The 19,704-nt window shown below is 51.6% G+C and overlaps 1 protein-coding gene across 1 annotated transcript; it reads right to left on the reverse strand.

Moving 5' to 3' along the window:
• Positions 1 to 15,559: 15,559 nt before the first annotated feature.
• RPRML (reprimo like) lies at positions 15,560 to 15,931 on the reverse strand. The gene has a single exon (XM_088027270.1). The coding sequence runs from the start codon at positions 15,929 to 15,931 to the stop codon at positions 15,560 to 15,562; it is 372 nt and encodes a 123-aa protein (XP_087883396.1).
• Positions 15,932 to 19,704: the final 3,773 nt, after the last annotated feature.

Here is a 19,704-nt window from a genome sequence, read left to right on the forward strand (position 1 = left end):
AGACCAAGACCACGTCTTTGTCTCTGCTCTCCACTCCCAGGCTACCCACATCATAAGATGTTAGATGCGAAGCTGGCACGCAGTGAATAGACTTTGAGCCCCCCAAATTCTTTTCTCAACAAGAGTCAAATAAGAGCTTGAAAACTTGAGATCTGAACTAGACTCATTGATATCAGGAACAGAATTTCCAATCTTTAATGGACGGCTCGGACCAAACACACGTTGGTGGCAGTACATGGTGTGGAATCCCTTCTCTTCACCAAACCATTCCTTTAGCACTCACCTCCTCCAGGAAGCCTTCCAAACCAGGTCTTAACTCCATCATCCTTCCTACCTTTGTGATTACTTCCTTTCATTAGCAGTTTGATCCAGCTCTACTTGGTTAGACGTAGCAATTGGGCAGAGCTTATGTGTGTCATCCCTCCCACCCCACCTCCTGCTAACTGACTGAAGATCTTTTTAGATCAGGGGCTATGTCTCCACCATCACACTAGGCACATTCTGGGGTCAGGGCCTCTAACTCCTCTGTTAGGTTGGGGGTCCAGGTGCTACCTCTCCTCACATCACAGCAGGACCTGCACACTCAAGAATCATCTTCACACCTCATGAAACGTCATCAGCGGGACAAGAAAATATGGTCTGGACTACAACCCTGTAGAGATGGAGAGTGGACAGAGTAGGGGGAAAGAGCAGTTAGCAGGAGGGTCCATCTTAACCTTCAGGGAAGAACTGATTACCAGCCCCTAAGATTAGTCCTGGATCAGAGGTTATTCAGCAACTCGTATGATATTCTAATTCAGGTCCTGTCTCCTCCCGTGCAGGCATATAAACAGAACTCTTGTCCCCACATAAGGCCAGAATTCTGCCTTACAAGCTTTCCTATTTCCCTTGTTCCACTACTGTTGTGTAATAATGAATCCTTTATTGGGAAGCTTGTCAAATCCGAGTAGACACGGAGGGGGCGGCCATGTGTATGCTGTCTCATGGCTCCCGTTGGATGGCAGGCCTGGAGTAACCTGCGTAGCTGATAGTACCAGAGTGACAGGATCCCACCATCCTGCTCTGCTCCAGCATGTTGCAGTGCCATTGTAGCCCCTTGCCCCCATCCCTGCACGGAAAGTATTAAACAGCAGCTGCGCAATGGGTAGAGGAAGGATGCTACCGTAGGTAAGGTCTTGAAGATGATGCATTCCCAAAAGAGTCAGGGAAAGTTGTTCATTCTGGCAGGACAGATAAGTAAAGCCAGCGTGCGTGAGGTGGGTGAGGCTGCCATTGGAGCGCTGCCTTGCAAGGAACTACTGAGAGCAGAGAGCAAAAGGGAGGAGGGGAAGGGCAGAGAGGACATTAAGGGCTGGTTGGTTTGGTGGGAGAGGAAGGATTTGACGGAAGCCCTTGAATGCAAGTTGAGTCTGTGTTTGGTAGTAAAAGCAATGGGGAGACAAGGGCAAATCTTGGATAGGAAAGAGACATGCTAAAAAATGGTGCTAATGATCCCATCATCTGCACGTGGGAGGATGAACGCTCAGGGGAAACGGAGGCGAGGTGTGAAGCCAGGGTTCTGCACCGGGGATCAGTGTGCATGACGACGGTTATGGAAGCTAGATGGAGTTGAGGTCTGTGTGAGCAACTCCTCAACTTGTAGACAGGCTTTGTCTCTTGGAGGAAGGTGCTGGGAGCTCTGGCCCCGTTCCCCAACCAGGGATGGGTGGCCCCAGGAATCTGGGCTGCTGCTTTGGAGATCAGTTGCCACCAAATGTCACTGGGTCTGGGCCACCCATTCAACCCACAGAGTGCAGGTCTCCTTGTCCTCAGCTGGCAGGACTTTCTTTCCATTGGCAGTGACTGGCCAGAAAGCCTCAGGGAAGACAGAAATGGGAAGCAGGCTGCCAAGAAGCTTTGGCCCAGGTGAACCAACTTGGAGGGCAAGGGAGAGAGATGAAGAGCCTTCAACCTCACCATTTTGCGAGCATCCATATCACACACCAAATAAGGAAGAAGATGGCACACATTTGCTCAGTAACTCAAGGCAGAGTCTCCATGGCAACAATTACCCCAAAATTCACTCCTGACAGTTGCAACAGCAGGAGCTAGCAAAGAAGACTCTGGGGGTGGGAGACATGCGTGGGGACTCAGAGGATGGCTTCCTTTTATTCTTCAACTGAAGGAAGTGCTGATGGCAGGAACCAAGGCATCTCAGAGCCTGACCAAGCCAAGAACCATTGGAAACAGAAGCTGGAAGGAGCTTTAAAGATGAGCTAGTCTGAGGCTTGGCTGTGAAATCCTCCAGGAGGATGTGGTAGGTGGGGGGTGAGGACTGGGCCATCAGGCCATTAGCTTCCCCCCCGCCACACGGACTTCTGGTGGACAGAAGTTCTCCCTGCCTCCAGAGATCTTGGGATGGGGACAACGGATGGACTCAACTTCCTGGGAAGTCAAAGGCTCTGGGGAGTTTGAGTTTGCCTGAAGACGGAGTCCAATCCTTAAAAATCTCACACGTGACATGGGTTGGGAGAACGGAGCTCTAGTCACTCTGCCCTCTGACTTGCTGAATGGCTCATCAGCTTCCCCACAGTGAAATGTGCAGCCTACCTTGAAGAGCTATTACCAGGCTGAGTGAGTAGAGTGAGATGGGAAATGCTTTACCAAAGTAAAGTCCAGCCCAAAGATAAGAGATGTCTGTAGGGCCATGCAGGGCAATCTGATCAATTAGCTACACCCAAGACTCTCCTCCTCAGGCAGAGACGTGTCCTAGGACAAGTGAGTCAGTGTCAAGAATGCAAGGAGGAACCTAGAGTGTGACCAGAGAGGGGTACAAGGAAGATGGTGGGAAGGTGGGGGTAGAGAGTGGCTTAGCAGAAGCATTATCTGCTTCCTACCAGCAGACAGATAGACAGTCTGACTGATCGAGTGAACTCAGAGGCAGGCAGGAAAGCATGCAACCTCCAATTTTTAATTTTTAATTTTTTCCCAATTTCTAATCTTTTAAAGAAGAAGCTTACCTCAAAGGGAAAAGCATAATGCTTTCTTTTTAGAAAACCCTAAATCCACCACCCCCATCCCCACCCCCATTCTACCTTTATTTCTCTTTGTCCAATAGTGCTTCAGAGCCATTGACTAATTTTCAGCCTCTGTAGCTCAGGCTGCATTAAAAACTCTAGAGACAGAAGAGGTTTTTCATTTTTCCTTTGGAAACTAAGAAAAGAGGCAATTTGACTATCTTTAGAGCAAAGATAAAGGCTCTGCTGGGTCTCATCTGCGTTTGGAAGTAAAACTTTGTTACCAACACCCATGGATGGCAAACCCCTTCCACGGAGTATGGTAAAAAGGGATTAAGCTAGAGCATTTCTTGAGCACTTTTCCTGTTCCAGGCTCTCTCCTGTGCCATCCCACTCTCCACCCCAAAACTTTTCCCTTCCCTTTTACTCTCCCTAACAACGGAAAGTCCTCCCATCCCTGGAGGTCCTCAGAAGCCATGCTTCTCACTTCTGGACTGAGCAGGGAAGAGAGAGATACAAAAGACAAGCCACAGGAGGAAGGTTGGCTGCAGCCTCAGGCAGGACCTCCCAGCCCGGAATTCAGAGCGATGACCATGGGCCAGGCCTCAGGAGAGTCCCAAAACTCAGCGGGGTCAGGACACGCGGAAGGGGGCCAGCCTCTCAGGACTGACCAAACTCAATGATGAGCCACTAGAATGCTGCTTCCTAAAGTCAGAACGGGAGGGGGATGAAGGCTGCCTATTCAGTCACTAGGCTACCCATGCTCATTATGCTGGGGACGCCTTTCGGGGACTCAGGAGACCAAGGAAGCCAAAATAGAGCTCGGAAGGTCACTTGAAGAACAGAAACCATAGCAAGGAGACAGTAGTTCTGAGGGGAACGATACGCAGTCACCTCCTCTGGGACCAGAAAGCTCAGCTCTCCCACTCCTTCATGACTTCATCCATTCAACAAACATTTGTGGGGTGCCTACTATGCAGACATTTGCTAGGTACTGCAGACACAGTAGCAGGAGGGAAAAAGGCGGTGGATCGGGGAGGTGTGGAGCTCTGTGAGCGACACTGTTCAGAGAAAGGAAAGACAAGCCACAGACGGGGAGAAAGTATTTGCCAGCCACCTATCTGCCAAAGGACTGTACCTAAAATTTGTAATGAACTGTCAAAACTCCACAATGAGAAAGCAACCTCACTTAAAAAATGAGCTAAAGACACATCGTCAAAGGAGATACACAGATGGGAAATAAGCACCTGAAAACAGTTCAACACCATCATTCACTAGAAAGTACAAATTTAACCCACAATGAGATACCATCACACACAGAGAAAGGCACACATACAAACAAATGAAACGCACGCACACACCCACAACTGACCAAACCAAGTGCTCGTGAGGATGAGGAGCAGCTAGAACACTCATACTTTGCTGGTGGGAATGCAAACTGTAATAGCCCCTGTGGAAAACAGTTTGGTAGTTTTTTTATAGAGTTAAGCATCTACTCTCTGCACGAGTCAGCAATGCTCCTCCTAGGTATTTTCCGAAGAAGAAGGAAAACTTTTGTTCACACATACACACAAAAACTGTACGTGAATAATTATGTTGGCTTTATTCATAATCACGAAAGCCTGATTCAGCCCAAATGTCCTTCAACTGAAGATGGGTAAAAAGAAAAGTTTAACGTAAAAAAAACCCGTGATACATCCATATGATGGAATACTGCTCAGCAATAAAAAGGAATGAACAATGGACACTTGCAGCAAGTGGGTATATGAGGCTAAGCGGAAGAAGCCAGCCTGAAAAGGCTACCTATCATATGATTCCATTTATTTGACATTCTGGGAAAGAAAAACCATAGGGACAGAGAAGAAATCAGTGCTCATCAGGGCCTAAGGGAAGGAAGGGGGTTGTGATTCCAAAGTGGCAGCATGAAGAAGCTTGTTTGTCTGGTAGAACCCTATCTTGATTATGTTGGTGATTACACAACCCTAAGCATTTGTCAAGGCTCTTAGTAGTGTATACCAAAAAGAAAAAAAAAGTGAATTGTACTGAATGTACATTTAAAAATAAAAATACATATTTATAATGACGACTTTGGAGAGAGTTTGTTTTTTTAAGGTAAAATAAAAAAATTTGGTAGATAGAAGAGGTCATCAGAGTTTAACCATTTGAAGTCTTTGTTTTGTTTAGGATGAAGACAGAGATACTGATGAATTTCAGACTGGTCAAGAATGCTGTTAAGGGCGCCTGGGTGGCTCAGTTGGTTGGGCGGCTGCCTTTGGCTCGGGTCATGATCCCGGAGTCCCGGGATCGAGTCCCGCATCGGGCTCCCTGCTCAGCGGGGAGTCTGCTTCTCCCTCTGACCCTCTTCCCTCTCGTGCTCTCTATCTCTCATTCTCTCTCTCAAATAAATAAATAAAATCTTAAAAAAAAAGAATTGTTTAAAAAAAAAAAGAATGCTGTTAAAAACTGAAGGTGACCACTAAGAAGAACAGAAATAAAATGTGTAACTTCTGAATCAGTAGAAGTCATGAAAGAAGGGGAAAAAGAAGCATCTAAAAAAGTGGTAAAAACAAAACACCAAATAAGATGGTGGGAGCAAATACTAGTTATCACAAGAAATGAAAACAGATGAAATGCACCAGGAAAAAGATTATATTTTTAAAATCCAGCTGTATTTTATGTGCCTAACATAAACATTGACAGGGAAAACTTACAAGGAAAAGGTTTTTAAAAAAGATACCCAAAGAAAATATTAACCAAAATAAAGCTGGTATAGAAATATTAATATCCAACAAAATGCGCAGCTTTTATTTAATACCTACTGTATGCAGAGCCCTCTCCTAGGCCGGTGGGGTGATATGGGAGGAACGAACATGACACCCACCCCAGGGGACTGTAGTTTGGGTGGTGTCCACATGACTCTAAATTATATAGTCAACAAATACTTTTCGGTAACTCTGTGCAAACCCAGCAAGAGATGATATTTCTAAAAAAAGAGACAAGGGAGGGAAACATACTTGGAATTCCAATTATAAAACTCGTGTATTGATCAATGTAGCAGCTGGTTTCCAAAGACACCTGCCAATGAACCATGCCTCCCAGTCTTCATGGCCTTATGTAGTCTCCCCTCCCACAATGCATCTGGACTGGCTCTGTGACTCATTTTAATAAATAGGATGTGGCAGAGAAGAAAATATGCCAATTCTGAGCCTAAGCCTTATGAAGGCCTGGCAACCGTGCTTCTGCACTTTGGGGACAAAAGCTGCCGTGTAGTAAGCACAGCTACCCTGCTGTAGAAACCAGCTGGAGAAGGAGAGGCCGCGAGACTGAGGGAAAGAGCGGCCCAGCCATCAGGGCTGAACCCTGCCTTCCAGCCGTTCCCGCCAAGGCTCCAGACAACCCCCAGACGTGCCCAGCTGGCCCACAGTGGCCCAGTCAACCCACAGAACCAGGAGACACAATAAAGTTATCTCAAACCATAAAGTTTTGGAGGTAGTCTGTTATGCAACTATAGATAACCAAAACAGTCGCTTCTGAGGTGTGCCAGACACTGTTTGCTAAACCTTTTCCTAAATGCCGTTATTTAATCCTTTCAACATACTTAGAGATACGTATCATGAACGCTCCTCCACCGATTTTACAAACGAAGAAACTGAGGCTTGGAAAGAATGTCTTACAACTAAGAAGGAGCAGAAGCCGGCTTGAATCAAGGGCCCTTCTCGATACGGACTCCACACTCCCAACCATCGCATTATGTGGCCAAGCGGGGAAGTCGAAGGCTGAAAAACACAAACCATTTTGGAGTGAATCACAGTGTGTGTGCCTCCCCTGGCATGAGCGCCCTTCAAGCTTTCCCCTCATTGTCTTTTTCATCCTGGACCTTGGAAGAGTGAAGGGGTTCTGGAAAGATGATCAATAAGTAGGCAGATGGTATAAATTGGAGATTTTATTATAGTTTTGACACAGTTCATGAAAAGCTCTAATCATCCTCAGTGTTCGGTGGTCATTTGAGAAAATGTAAATGCTGCATCTGCTCACTGCCTGTCTTTTCTTCCAGACAAAAGAACACATGTTCCTGACCAGGAAATGTGCTTTGTTCCTCACGCTTCATCACCACTAGAGAAGTCTGAGCTTTGGGACAGGCAGGGAATGGCTGCCTTTATAGGCTCTCCCCTCCCCCACAGCCCAGGCAGGCTTCCAGGACCATTCTGGGCCCATCCGGTGTTAGAGATCATCTTAGTCCCTACCTCAGGTTCACAGATGAGAAAACAAAGGTCCCCAGGGGAGGTGTGTCTTCATCAAAATCGTTCTGAGGGCTGTGTCAGAGTCAGGCTAGGACCACTTCCCCAGATTCCTTCTCCGGGGCTCTCTGAATTCTAAGACCCTCTGGAGTCTCCTCTCCAGCTGCAAGCAGGCACTGGACTCCTGATGGGGGTGAGTCTAGAAGTCTGTAAGGTGCTGAGAACAGCCAGGTCTTTTGAGAACGGGACAGGGCCCAAGAGCTCAGCAGCCAGGTGTTCAGCACCACAGACAGCTCAACTGGGGTAGGACTTGGGACGCTGTTTTGCAGGGTCCTGGGAGAGAAAGGGAAAAGTGTTGGAGTGATCTCAGAGTTGATCTGGTCCACCGCCCTCAGTTGGCACAGGAGGAAACCCAGGAACAGATAAATGGCTGGTCCAAGGTCACACGGCAAGTCAGGACAGAGCTAGAGAGGAGGCCCAGTAGCCCATCTCCTCACGCCTCCTCAGGGCCCACAGATACCTGGTCCCCGTGACTTATTAGGGGCTTAGCCAGTGCTTAAATCTCCAAAATCTAAATCTCTTGCCTTTGGGGATGGCAAAGAAAGGAAAGGGGGGGAGGAAAAGAGGAGTAAAAAGAAACTGAAAGAGCACCTGGCCCTGATGGGAGGGTCTGTGATTTGGCCTCTAACTTCAAGTCCTTGACGGGCGCTTTCGACTTCCCCAGGGTGGTGTGGCCTTTTAGAGACAATTTAGTTACCATGGCAACCTCATCCCAGGTTTCATCTCCATGGCAATTCATTGGGGTTTTTCACCCGCCTGGTAAGTACACATGTGACTGCCCATATGTACATTGCAGAAAAATTAATATACAATCACATTTTTAGAAGTGGCATATCCCATTATCCAAGTCTGCAGTCGGGAACCTAACAAGGCAGCTTCCAGGGTGGACGGGGGTTGTGACATCAAGGACCCAGAGCAGTCTTTGGGGCTACTCAGCCTTCTCACCGCCATCGTGAACCTTTCCTAATCTTTAGGGGTCAGTGCATCTTAAGCTCCCCATGGGCATAAGTAATTTCTCCTCTTCCGTATCCTCGCTGGGGTCCCACCCATGACACGACCTCAGAGTTGCCTCTGATGGCAAGAAGGATGGGATAGGGAGGAGGCGGATCCCTCTGACGACAACGCCTGCGGGACTCAGGAATGCTTCCGCCTGCTTCCTTTGTCCCTGCATCCCAACTGGGGGGCACCCCTGGCACTGTTCCCGCTCTCTGTGGCAGACCTTGCATGCCTGACCTGTGGGCTTTGGGCACCCTCTTCAACATGACCTAATCTGCCATCTGTGTTCGAGGAAATCTTCATCACTTCTAGTCCACTGAGGGCACTCTTTCTATTTTCCTGCAATGCCATGGATTTTCTTTACTGTCCGTCCTGATGTTTAGAATGATGTAGAGCCGGCTGGAGTGTCCTGTCTACCATCCTAACCTAACCTCCTCTTTCTCTCTCTACTTTTATAATAACAGCTTTCACCTTATAATCTGTCTAGTGATGGTGCCGGGTTGTTTCTCTCACCCTAAGCATCTTCATCCTCAGTAGTAGTGCATTTCATGATGGACGAGTCACCATCACATCTGCAACAGAGAGAAGTGGGAAGTGCTCACAAAAATAGACCTCCCACGTCCCAAACCATGAAACTGAAAAATCAAGGAATGGTTTCATTTCAAAATTTCGATTGAAATTGTGAACTATACCAGGTATTCACCTTCCAGATATCCTTTGAACTCAGATAGACTTGAATTTGAACTCTGATCATACCAATGATTCACTGTGGTCTTAGATGAGTGACCTAAGCAATTTGAGCCTTGTCTTCTTAAGCAAAGATGACAATATCGGCCTTGCAGGGATGATTAGATATGGGTTATAGAAAAATCAGAAAGGATTATGAGATAAAGTAGGAAGAGTGCTTCACACCATTCCTGGCGTGTGAAAGATCTTCTTTAAATGGCAAGTATGCTTATTAGCACCTAAAAGGGGAATCATCCCCACGAAATTTTATTTTCATCTGACTGAAGAGAGTGCCCACCCTCCTGCTTGTGTTTGATTTGATTATCAATCTTTGATCCCTAGGATGAGTGGGGTCCCTTGGAAACAGGAGCTGTGTCCTCAGTTCAACAAAGGATTGTGATATCCCCAAACTGAATAAAGCATCATTCTGGGTGCTGTAGAAAATACACACACAGGGAAGACAGTTCTCAGGGATAATGCAGTGAAGGAGACAGACATGAAACCAGGACCCATAACGGCAAGGCAGAGCAAGGCACATGCCACACACTTTGGCCATCTGCCTGGTGGTTCGGAGGGTGAGCTCAGAAACCAGTCTGCCTGGGTTTGGATCCCTGCTCCACTTACTGGCTATACAACCTCAGACTAGTCTCTTCACCTGGCTGGACCTCGGTTTCCTCAAATGTAAGGATGTTAGTAGAAGCAACTCTTGGGAGAGTTAGAACAGAGCCTAACACATAGAAGGGCTTAATAAACATTAGCTGTTGTGATGTAGATGTACAAAGATATGCAGCATTTTCAGAGTAGAGCTTGGGGGCTGGACCCTCAGAGCAGAGAGAGGAGTGCCGGGAAAGGGGCTGGCACCGAGGTTTTAAGAAAGCCCCTCCAAGGTCAACCGGCATCCTCATGACACTCACAACCAGTTATCCAACACCTACCGTGGGCAGAGCCCTGTGCCAAGCTCAGCCATCATCATCCCATGGACCCTTCTCAACAAACACAGGAAGCGGGCTTTATAATCCCCATTCGACAGATGAGCAGAGTGTGACTCAGAGCACTTAATTAACTTGCTGCTGCACACACAGCTGGTTCTGTAAAGTCTGAACTCATTCCATTCCCTTCGCCTGCTCCCTGACACCAGCGCTCCTGCACAGATGGTCGCGAGGGTCTTGAGGATGCAGGTGGCAAGCAGGGTCTGCATAAGCCTGAAATGCCAGGGGCATCTCTCCTGTGACCAACACCCCCTGACGGTCACCGAACAGGGAAGGGTTTTCTAATTCCGAAGCCTGGTTCCCACCCACAGAGATTCTGCTGTAATTGGTCTGGGGTGCAACGTGGGCGGCAGGACTTTGAAAGCTCAGCCAGGTAATTCTCATGAGCTGCCAAGTTTGGAAATCATGGGTCCAAGGGGAGGTCTTGCACTGAAAGCATCACTGCTGACGCCTGGCCCTTGCTGTGGCTCTGCCCAGACCCGCTCCGGTGCCCCAGGACTGGGCCATGGCGGGGGCCTCCTCGGCTGGGCCCCCCTCCAGCCCCCCACTGCTCTGGGTCCCTCGTCCTGCCCCTGAGTCTTTCCTCCTCCTCTCCCTTCCCAGGTCTCCAGAGCCTTCTTATGGCCCAAAGGTTCCCAACCCCAGGAGGGGCCAATCCGGCTGCCCTCCCGGAAAGGACTCAAGACCCCAGATTGATCCCCTCTGCCCCCTTGATCCCCGGCCGGAGCAGCACTCTCATTTTCCCCACACAGAACAAGGCAGGGAGACGGGCTGGTTTCAGCAGGAGGGGGTGATGGCAGCACGTTCCCTCCCTCTCCCTCCCTGCACTGAGGGTGAAGCTTTGGGAAGGAGAGAGAGGGGCAGAGCCCAGGGCCCGGCTTTGAGGAAAGGTCACCCTCCGAGCGAGGCCTGGGCCTGGGGTGGTGGGCAGAGGGCAGAGTCCGCCTGGGGAGGGGGGGAAACCCCCTCAAGGCAAGTACCTGCTTTTTCTTCGAAGCCCAGCCACAGTCACCTTCAGTGTTGCTACGGGAACGGGACCCAGACCGGCAACCGCACCTCAGCAAGAAGGCGAGGGTGGCATGCAAGGCCCCTGGAGTCCTTGCTGAACTTCACCTTTGGAGCACAGGTCTGTCAGCCTGGCCCAGCTCACAGGGAAGCAGCAGCTCGTGCAGCAGGACCATCGGTGATGGAGGTTGGCCTCTGCCTGTCTGGTTGTGTCATCATCGATGTCCAGGTCCCCTGTCCTGGGCTTTCTGCACAAGCGTTCCATTGCCACACAGGCCCCATGAGAAACCGAGGCTCACAGCCAGCTGTAAGCTCCCACCAGAAGCCCGCACCCCACGGGCTGGCCACACCCCCCCCCCACGGTGGAGGCACAGAGGACGGCCCCACTGAGTCCCCATGTGGATCGTTGTTCCATTATTGCATTACTAGCGTCTCAAGGGCAGAGTTGCCTTCAGCTTAGCAACCTCCTCAGTGGCAGCCTCAGGAGAGCCATCTGGGACACAGCTGGCTGAACCGGAACCAGGGGGCCCGGGTCTGCATGTCACCTGCGCCACCCTTTAGGTGCCGCTGTGACCTCGAGCCCACTACCTAACCTCTTTGGGCCTCAGATTCATCATCAGTAAAAAGGAAAGTGGGGATAATGCTAATATCTGCCTTAAAGGATTGCTCTGAGGACGAATTTAGATAATGCCCTGAAAGCGAGGAGCAAAGCAACCGTTTAAAGAGAGAAAAAGATAGTTTACCACCATCGTAATCTGGTTTGCGAACAGAGCACAAGGAAGGGTGCAAAGGAAGACTCAAAGTGTCCACAGGGGTGTCTGTGTCAGGAGGTGTCCTCTGGCCTGTCCGCCTGGGTCAGCCCACGTGTGGAGGGCTACCAGGCCCCACCGATGTGGCCTTTGGCTCCTCCAAGATGGGAGAACACACAGAAAGCCAGATGTTGGTCTTATAAGAGCTAGTTTTCTGACTGTTGCTTTATTTCTTTCTCCCGAAAATTCGAGAGTGTTCCCTGTGGATTAAGCTCCTTCTATCTATGGACTAGAATTGCAGGTTCCTGAGTTTAAAGGCATATGGCTGCAAGAGTAAGCAAGTGCTGCCTCAGGGCCGAGAGGCTTGGCTGGCCTCTGGGGGTCAGGGATCCGGACATCCCGAATACCTCTTGTGACCTTGATTACCAAGAGGGAATCGTGAGCTGCACTCCAGGGCTGCTATTCAGGGCTAGTGGCCCTGAGAAGGGATGTGAGTATCTGGGGCTCCGTGGGCCCGAGGCTGAGCTAGACTCTGGCTCTGGCACCCCCTTGCTCACCCCGGTGCCTGGTGCAGAACCCGGTCCACAGCGGATTCACAAGAGACCCTGGGTGAGTGAATGAACTTGGGCAGGCCTGTTTAACTGAACTTTAGTTGCCTCTCCTACAAACGCGCCCACAGGAGAATATCTGCGCTTACTCACTAAGCCGTTGTGGAGAGTAAACAGGACCACGTAGAGTCCAGTCTGGGGTCACACAGGCAGGAGTGAATCCTAGCTCGGCACGTTCTTAGCTATGTGATGTCAGGCAACCTCTTTGAGCCTTAGTTTCTTCATCAGCAAAATGGGAGTAATAATGAAACCCTCCTCACAGGAGTGGAGCTCAGTGCTTGACACACTATCTAAGACCTTATTAACATGATACATTATTTTTGTCCTGCTTAGGAAAGTGCTTTGGAAACGACAAAATACGTTGCATATATGAATGACTTTTTCTGTCCAAGGATCTCAATTCAGAGAACCAAATATATTTGGCTAGGGAAAACATTCATGCAATAAACCAAAATAACAATGATCATAATAATGGTAGGTAATCACGTTATTATCTATTACATGTCAGGCTACTTTACACACATCATTTCCTGGGAGCTCTGGGGTCGGTTCCTTCCCGTTTTATAGATAAGGAAACCCAGGCACAGAGAGGTTGAGTTACTTCCCCAGAGTCACAGAGCTAGGAAGCATGGCAACTAAGATTTCAAAGACCAGGGTCCCAGGTCATCTTTTGTGAACCTGGAACCTTCGGAGATTTGGCCCCAGCCTCCTGGGCAGGCCTTGTAAGAGGAGCTCTCCCTGCCTGAGAGTAGGGGTGGGGAAAAGACTTTGGAGAAGCAGGTCCCTCCTCCATCCTCCAAGCTCCAGGCTCAGGATTCTGATCCAGCCTCACCTTTCCCCAGCAGCCCAGACCTCATATGCTCTTATGTAACTCTGTGTTTCCCGCTCCCCTGCCCCCACGCTTTATATAAGACAGCTCAGCAAACACTGGAGGACCCCACTTGAACTCGCTGTTGTTCTCCTTGACGCTGGAGCCTGTCTTTGAGTGTGCGTGCATGCGTGAGCATACACTCATGCACATGTGCCCGTGTGTGTGTATTTGTACATGCGAGTGTACTAGTCATGGGATGGAGGGCACCAATACACATGTGAGGACACAGACATGTCTTCATTGGCCTTTTTTTTTTCTTGCAGTGAGAACAAGGCTTCCCCACTAAGGCTTTCCTTTTTCAACAAATTCAGGCAACTTAACTCTTGAATGCCCTGCTCTTGCCCTGGTCACAGGGAGCAGCAGATCCATGTTAGTAGAGGAAAGTTCTCACAGTGCTGATTCTCACTTGGTCAGCCAGGAAAGTGTCTAAGCCTCTATTCCTCCTGGAACTCCCACTTACCAGTCACTTGGGGTTTTAAGGGAACCCCTGCGGCTGTCTGAGCTGAGTCCTGCAGGCATTGGGTCAGCCAGGCTCCAGACACCTGTGCCAAACAAGGCCAGATACACAGGCTACCCACATCATTCAAGGCTGCTCTCCCCAGATGGCGCTGGACTACCTGCCTGTCCAAGCTATCAACAGAATGTTCTCCACATTGTAGGTTTTGCCCCATGGACACTTCACAAGTAGTCTCTGGCCCCTTTACTCGCCTCACCTGTCAAACTGGACGAATTCTCCCAGGTCTGAGATTGGGGTGGGGAGGTGGGTGGGCAGGTGACACGTCCCAATGATGAGGATTCTGACTACCCGGGAGGGCTCAGGAGCCAGGAAGATTCTGGGTTCTTCCTAGTCCGAGACCATCTATGCTTTTGTTGAGATACTGCCCCCTCTCCCGGGGTGCAACTCGGTGCTGAAGACAGGGGACTGTGTTCCCTTCACTTCTCTTCCCAAAGCCAAGAAAGGCTTCAGCCATCTTCCTTCTCATTCACCTTCACTTCCACGGGTGGCAAAAGAGAGGCTAGGGAGAAATCCATTAGAGCCCTCTCCCCCACCCCCAATCTTCCAAGCACCAAGGTGCCTGCCTGGGGTTAGGACAATGGGGTCTATACATAAGCTACAAAGCCCAGCGTTCCTTCCTCCTATCTGCCCACCCACCCCAGCCCACCCCAGACCAGACAGCAGAGCCACCCATTCCCTCTTGGCCAGTGAGTGCCCACTCCCTCTTGGCCAGTGAGTGCCCATGTTCTTAGGCATTAACACTGCTTTGAGTTAATTGTGCATCTGCAAGAGGTGGCAGGGTTCTGGGCAGCAGGGGGCAACTCATAATGGGAGGTTCGAAAATTCCCTCCACAGGGTGGCATTTGGAAGCCTTTTCTGCGTTTTAAACATCCTGGGTCCTTTGCACCACAAAGCCTTCACCTGAACTTGCTTTCCCCGCTCCCCAGACAGCAAGGGCATATTTTCAGCGCCCCACTACTCCTCGTTCACACTCGACAAGGGTGGGGTCCAAACCAGCCCTTAGAGGAGGCTTTAGGCCCTGTAATGTAACTAGATCTAGCCACCCCCCCCCATTAAATTGTATTTGTTCACAGTCCTGAGGTATTAATTTTGCTGTTCGCCCCTTTTGCACTTAAGTCACTGAATTTTTTTTTTTTTTAATCTCACGGAATAGATTAAAATTTCCCAAAGATTTAAATATTCTCCCTGCGGGACCAGCCCTATCCCCTCCGGAGCTATAGCCTCCTTAGCCTCGGGGGACAGGGGTCTCAGGAGCCCCGGACCTGCCCCCTGGGCTCCGCAGTCAGGCAGCCAGGCGGCCCAGGGGGTACACACCGCCCTCCCGCCCCTGCCCCAAGCAACAACACATCCCAACACTTGCACACACACCCCGCCGAGGTGCGGGTGGGAAGCCGCCGGAAGCCAGACGGCTGCAGTTTTATCACAAGGTTTCTTTTCAAAAGCTAAATCAGGCCAACAAGCTCAGCGACTCGGATTCTCCAACGACTTCCCCCACCCCGCCCCACCTCCAGACACCCCAAACTCCCACGCACGTGACCTCGGCCCCGGGCGGCCTCGCACGACCTCTCCCACCCAGCCACGCCGAGGCGCACACAGGGCCAGCCGGGTGTGGAAGTCCGTCCCCGCGCCGCCGCCTCGAGACCCGCGGTGTCCCGGTCCTGGCGGGGGGAGGGGGCCCGAGGTCCGTGGCTGTCCCTCGCGCGGCCGGCCCGGCGGCGGCAGAGCCCGCGCGGGGCACGAGGGTCCTGGTCTCCCTTCTCGTCTGCTTGAGGGCCGGGCTGGCGGTGCGCGCGCCGGGGCGGCCTCAGTACAGCCCCAGGATGGCGGCGCCCACGTCCTTGGAAGGCCGGCGCTCCTGCACCAGAAAGTTGATCATGCTCTCCGACTTGATGAGCAGGTTGCAGCCCAGGAAGAACACGCCGAAGACCACGGTGAGCGACAGCACGCAGAGCACAGCGATCTGCGCCACGCGGGACACCCACAGGCTGCGCTCCTCGGGCGCCAGCCCCGCGGGGACCCCGTCGCTGGCGGCCAGCGGCGCGCCACCGCCCCCCCTCCGGCAGCAGCCCAGCCACGTGCCCAGCTCGTGGCTGCGGTTCCCCAGGGCGGCCCCGCCGCTGCCGCCCAAGGCGCCCGCCGCCTCCAGGCCGCTGTGGTTCAGGAAGGTCGCATTCATCGCCGCTCGGCGCCCGGGGTCTCGGCGCGCGGGCCCGGGCACACGGGGAAGCGGGCGGGCGCCCGCGCTCCCGGAGACGCTGGGCTCTGGGTGCGCGCGGGGAGAGGGGAAGGCGGGAGGCCGCCCGCGCGCCGGCACCCCTCGCGCCCCCTGCCCCTGGGCGCCGGGCGGGAAGCGGCGGCCCGGAGTGAGGAGCAACAGGCGGCGCGCGAGCTGGAGCCGGGGAGCCGATCGCTCGTCTCGCTCTCCGGCTGCGCTGCGCGAGCGCCCCGCCGCCCCTCCCCTAGCAACGGCCCCGCCCCCTCGGCCCCCCCCCCGGCCCCCTCGCCGCACCCCTCCCCCAGGCCCCGCTGCTCCCCCCTCCCTCCCCCCGAGTGCGGGCGCTGGAAGGGGTCGGAGAGGCGGGCAGCCCCGCCCGCGGGCCGGCGGCGGTCGAGCCCCGGGGGGCAGCGGCAGACTGTTTCGGGGTGGAAGATCTCCCCAAGGCGCCCATTCCGGGATTCGGTCCTCGTAGCCGTTAAGTTCTTCCTGAAGTCGGCCCTAAATCTCTTCTCCGCTCTTCCCCTCCCAGTAAATCTTCCTAGACATCAGGAGTAGCCGTGACCCGCGCGCGGCATTGGCTTCCCTCGCCTCTCTCTTCGCGCCGCCGCGGCGGTGGCGGGGGGTGCGGAGCGCTCCCGCAAGCCTCTCCCCGCTCCTCCCCGCCCCTCCCCGCCCCTCCCCGCTGTCCCTGGGCTGCAGGCTGTGGCGGCGGGGCGTGCTGCCTCCTTCCCACCCTGCCCCTACCCCGCCTCACTGGATTTTTTTTTTAATTTTAATTTAAGAAGAAGTTTATTTCGGTTTCCCCCCCTTCATTCCTTTTTACAAAAAACGCATCATTGTAAACTAGAGAGTATGGATTAGCAAAATTAAAAAAATCTAAGACCTCGTAATCCCACCACCCAGAGTCGTCGACCGTTACCAGCTTGGTATAAAATCTTCTGGGCTTTTTTCTTTGTGTGTCTCAATACATACGTATATTCAAATAAGGATTCACTGTTCATACCCACTGTTTTGTCCCTATTGTTTTGCAACCTTTTGTCATTTGTGTATTTTTAAGTAGTGATAAATATTCTTCTACAACAGTGGTTCTGAATATCCTGGAGGACTTGTTAAGACCCAGATGGCTGGGCCCAGACCAGAGTTTCTGAAGCAGTAGGTTGGGGATGGAGACCCCAGGATGTGCATTTCTAACAAATTCCCAGGGGAAGCTCTTGGTGCTACTCCTCCGGGTTGTGCTTTGAGAACCACTGATCTGTAATAGCAGTTTAAGTGAAGGGATGGTGTTTCAAGGTAGAAACTACACAATCTATTTTACGAAGGTGTTTATTTTGGGGTATTTTAGTTGTTCCCCCTTTTTTGTGTGGAAAGCAATATTACGGTCAAGACCCTGTAACAAAGTCTGTGCAGACTTTTCCATAGTCTAATTGTTTCCTTTATATTTTGAAAAATGGACCTGCAGAATCAGAAGGTTACATCCTATCAAATTGTTCTGCAGAAATATACCAGTGTAGGGGACACCTGCGTGGCTCAGTCGGTTGAGCATGAAACTCTTGATTTTGGCTCAGGTCATGATCTCAGGGGTCCTGGGATCCAGCGCTGCCTTGGGCTCCCCTCTCGAGGTGGGGGAGTCGGCTTAAGGATTTCTCTCCCTCTCCCTCTGCCCTTCCCACCCCCCCACCTCATGCACCTGTGTGTTCTCTCTCCTAAAATATATATAAATAAATCTTCTAAAAATGAATTGGAAATATACCAGTTTACACTCCAGCCCTGTGGGGAAGGGGGGCATTGCCCCCGATCCTGGTTATTGTCATTATTTTAGAAATCTGCCTGACTTTATGGGATGTGGGATGGTTTCTCACCCTGATGTAATTTGCATTGTTTGAGCTGTGGAGAAGAAGGGAAAGCGTTTAGCAGTCTTTTCCATAGTCCAGGCAGAAGATGCTGCAGGAGGCTTGGATGCTGCTCTTGGTGGCAGAGGGAGAGACCGGGGCATGGAAAGGCTTGGCGAGTGGGAGTGAGGGGACTCACGACGCCCCAGGGTGAAGCATCTCAAAGCCACGGCCCCACCATTAGAACTAATTCACGTGTGTGCGCCTCCTGGGAAGCTCTTACGTTTTTCATTTTAGAGACAAGGAAACTGACACACACACAGACACAGGAGAGATTGGGGGAAGAAGACCTGGCTCACCCTCCTGGGTCCTGGAAGAACCGCCTGGCACAAGGGTCTCCCGGCCCTGACCACCCCTGAGAGCCGGGATAGAACAGAGAGACAACAGGTTTCTGGCCAGATATGTTGCCCTCTGCTTTTGGCCAGTGGATTTCTTTAGAGAAATGCTTGGTTCTGTCCTTTGCCCAAGGTTCTCCCGAGACCAGCCCCTGAGCTTGGATATGCCCTGGACATGGAGTCTGTGCTCTTGACTCGATGCCGCGGGCGCGGAGGTCAAGCTGCCTGCTGTGCAGAAAGCAGGGGTGGGAGGAGGAGTGCTGGGGACCAGAGAGGCCTGCCTACACCAGCAAGAGGCTGTGAGGGGACTGATGGCTGGCCTTTCCTTTATTAAACACCTACTGTATGCTCGGGGCGTTAAATATATTAGTACCTCACTGAATTCTTTTTTTTTTAAGATTTTATTTATTTATTTGACAGAGAGATAGAGAGAGCGCACAAATAGGCAGAGTGGCAGGCCGAGGGAGAGGGAGAAGCAGGCTCTCCGCTGAGCAGGGAGCTGGACGTGGGGCTCGATCCCAGGACCCCAGGATCATGACCCGAGCCGAAGGCAGCTGCTTAACTGACTGAGCCACCCAGGCGCCCCTGTACCCCCCTGAATTCTTACACCAGCCCTTGGGTTCCACTGGATTGTCTTCTTGAGATGAAGAAACTCAGAGTGGTTAATTGGCTTACTCAAGATCACACAGCTAGTTAAGTATCAGAACCAGAATTTGAGCCCAGATCTGTCTTGTTCCAAAGCTATGTTCTTAAGTATTCCTACCCTCCCCCTTCCATCATCCCTGAGCTGGTTTCTGTAGCTACCTGGGGGAAGAGGAAGATGTTGTCTTTGACCTGGGGCCGGGAAAGCAGAGAGAGAACATGGGCTTGTGGAAATAAACAAAGACCACCCAAATGAGAAGACGCAAAGGCTGCGTTCCGAGCCCACTACCCCAAGGGAGTCAGCTACCAATCACTTGAGTTCAGCCGAGAATTGAAGGCCTGCAGAAGAATAGGAAAGCTTTAGAGTGGGACAAAGGGAAGGCTTCAGGTTCTGATCAGAGGCTCTCTCGGCATGGGGAAGCTTTAGGTGTGCTAACTAGAAGGGGGGTACCCTATGTGATTGGTTAGGGGAGCCTATTGGACTTTTCCCAGTTTGTCCTACATTGGACGTGGGGGCAAAATTAGGGAGGCTGTCAGCTAGCGGTCCAGTCTGTGTTTGGGCCAAGTGCTACAGGGGTGGCCTCGTGGCTGCTCCGAGAGGGGTTCGCCTCCTTAGCTGTTGCTGCAGGGAGCGGGTCAGAATTTATTTTTACAGGTGGCGCAGCCATTGTCTGTGGGTATATTGAGTCTGTCAGACTGCTCGCCAGAGCTCTGGAAGAGGGGCCTTCCTGGCTCGGACCTGGACCGAGGCTCCTTATCTCATGCTCCTTCTTTCTGCTTCTCCTTTCTGCCCTTTCTGGAGCCACCGGTCCCAGTACGTCTGGTGGCTATTTGATGTGCATTAACTCTTAATTCTTTATTTTTT

The sequence above is a fragment of the Eumetopias jubatus genome, unplaced genomic scaffold, assembly GCF_037043125.1.
Source record: "Eumetopias jubatus isolate StellerSeaLion01/CBP00866 unplaced genomic scaffold, mEumJub1_p1.0 scaffold_10, whole genome shotgun sequence".
Lineage (NCBI taxonomy): Eukaryota > Metazoa > Chordata > Mammalia > Carnivora > Otariidae > Eumetopias > Eumetopias jubatus.

What these genes read in the sequence shown, in the direction of transcription:
- RPRML (XM_088027270.1), bottom strand. Translation starts at nt 15,931, where the DNA reads ATGAATGCGACCTTCCTGAACCACAGCGGCCTGGAGGCGGCGGGCGCC.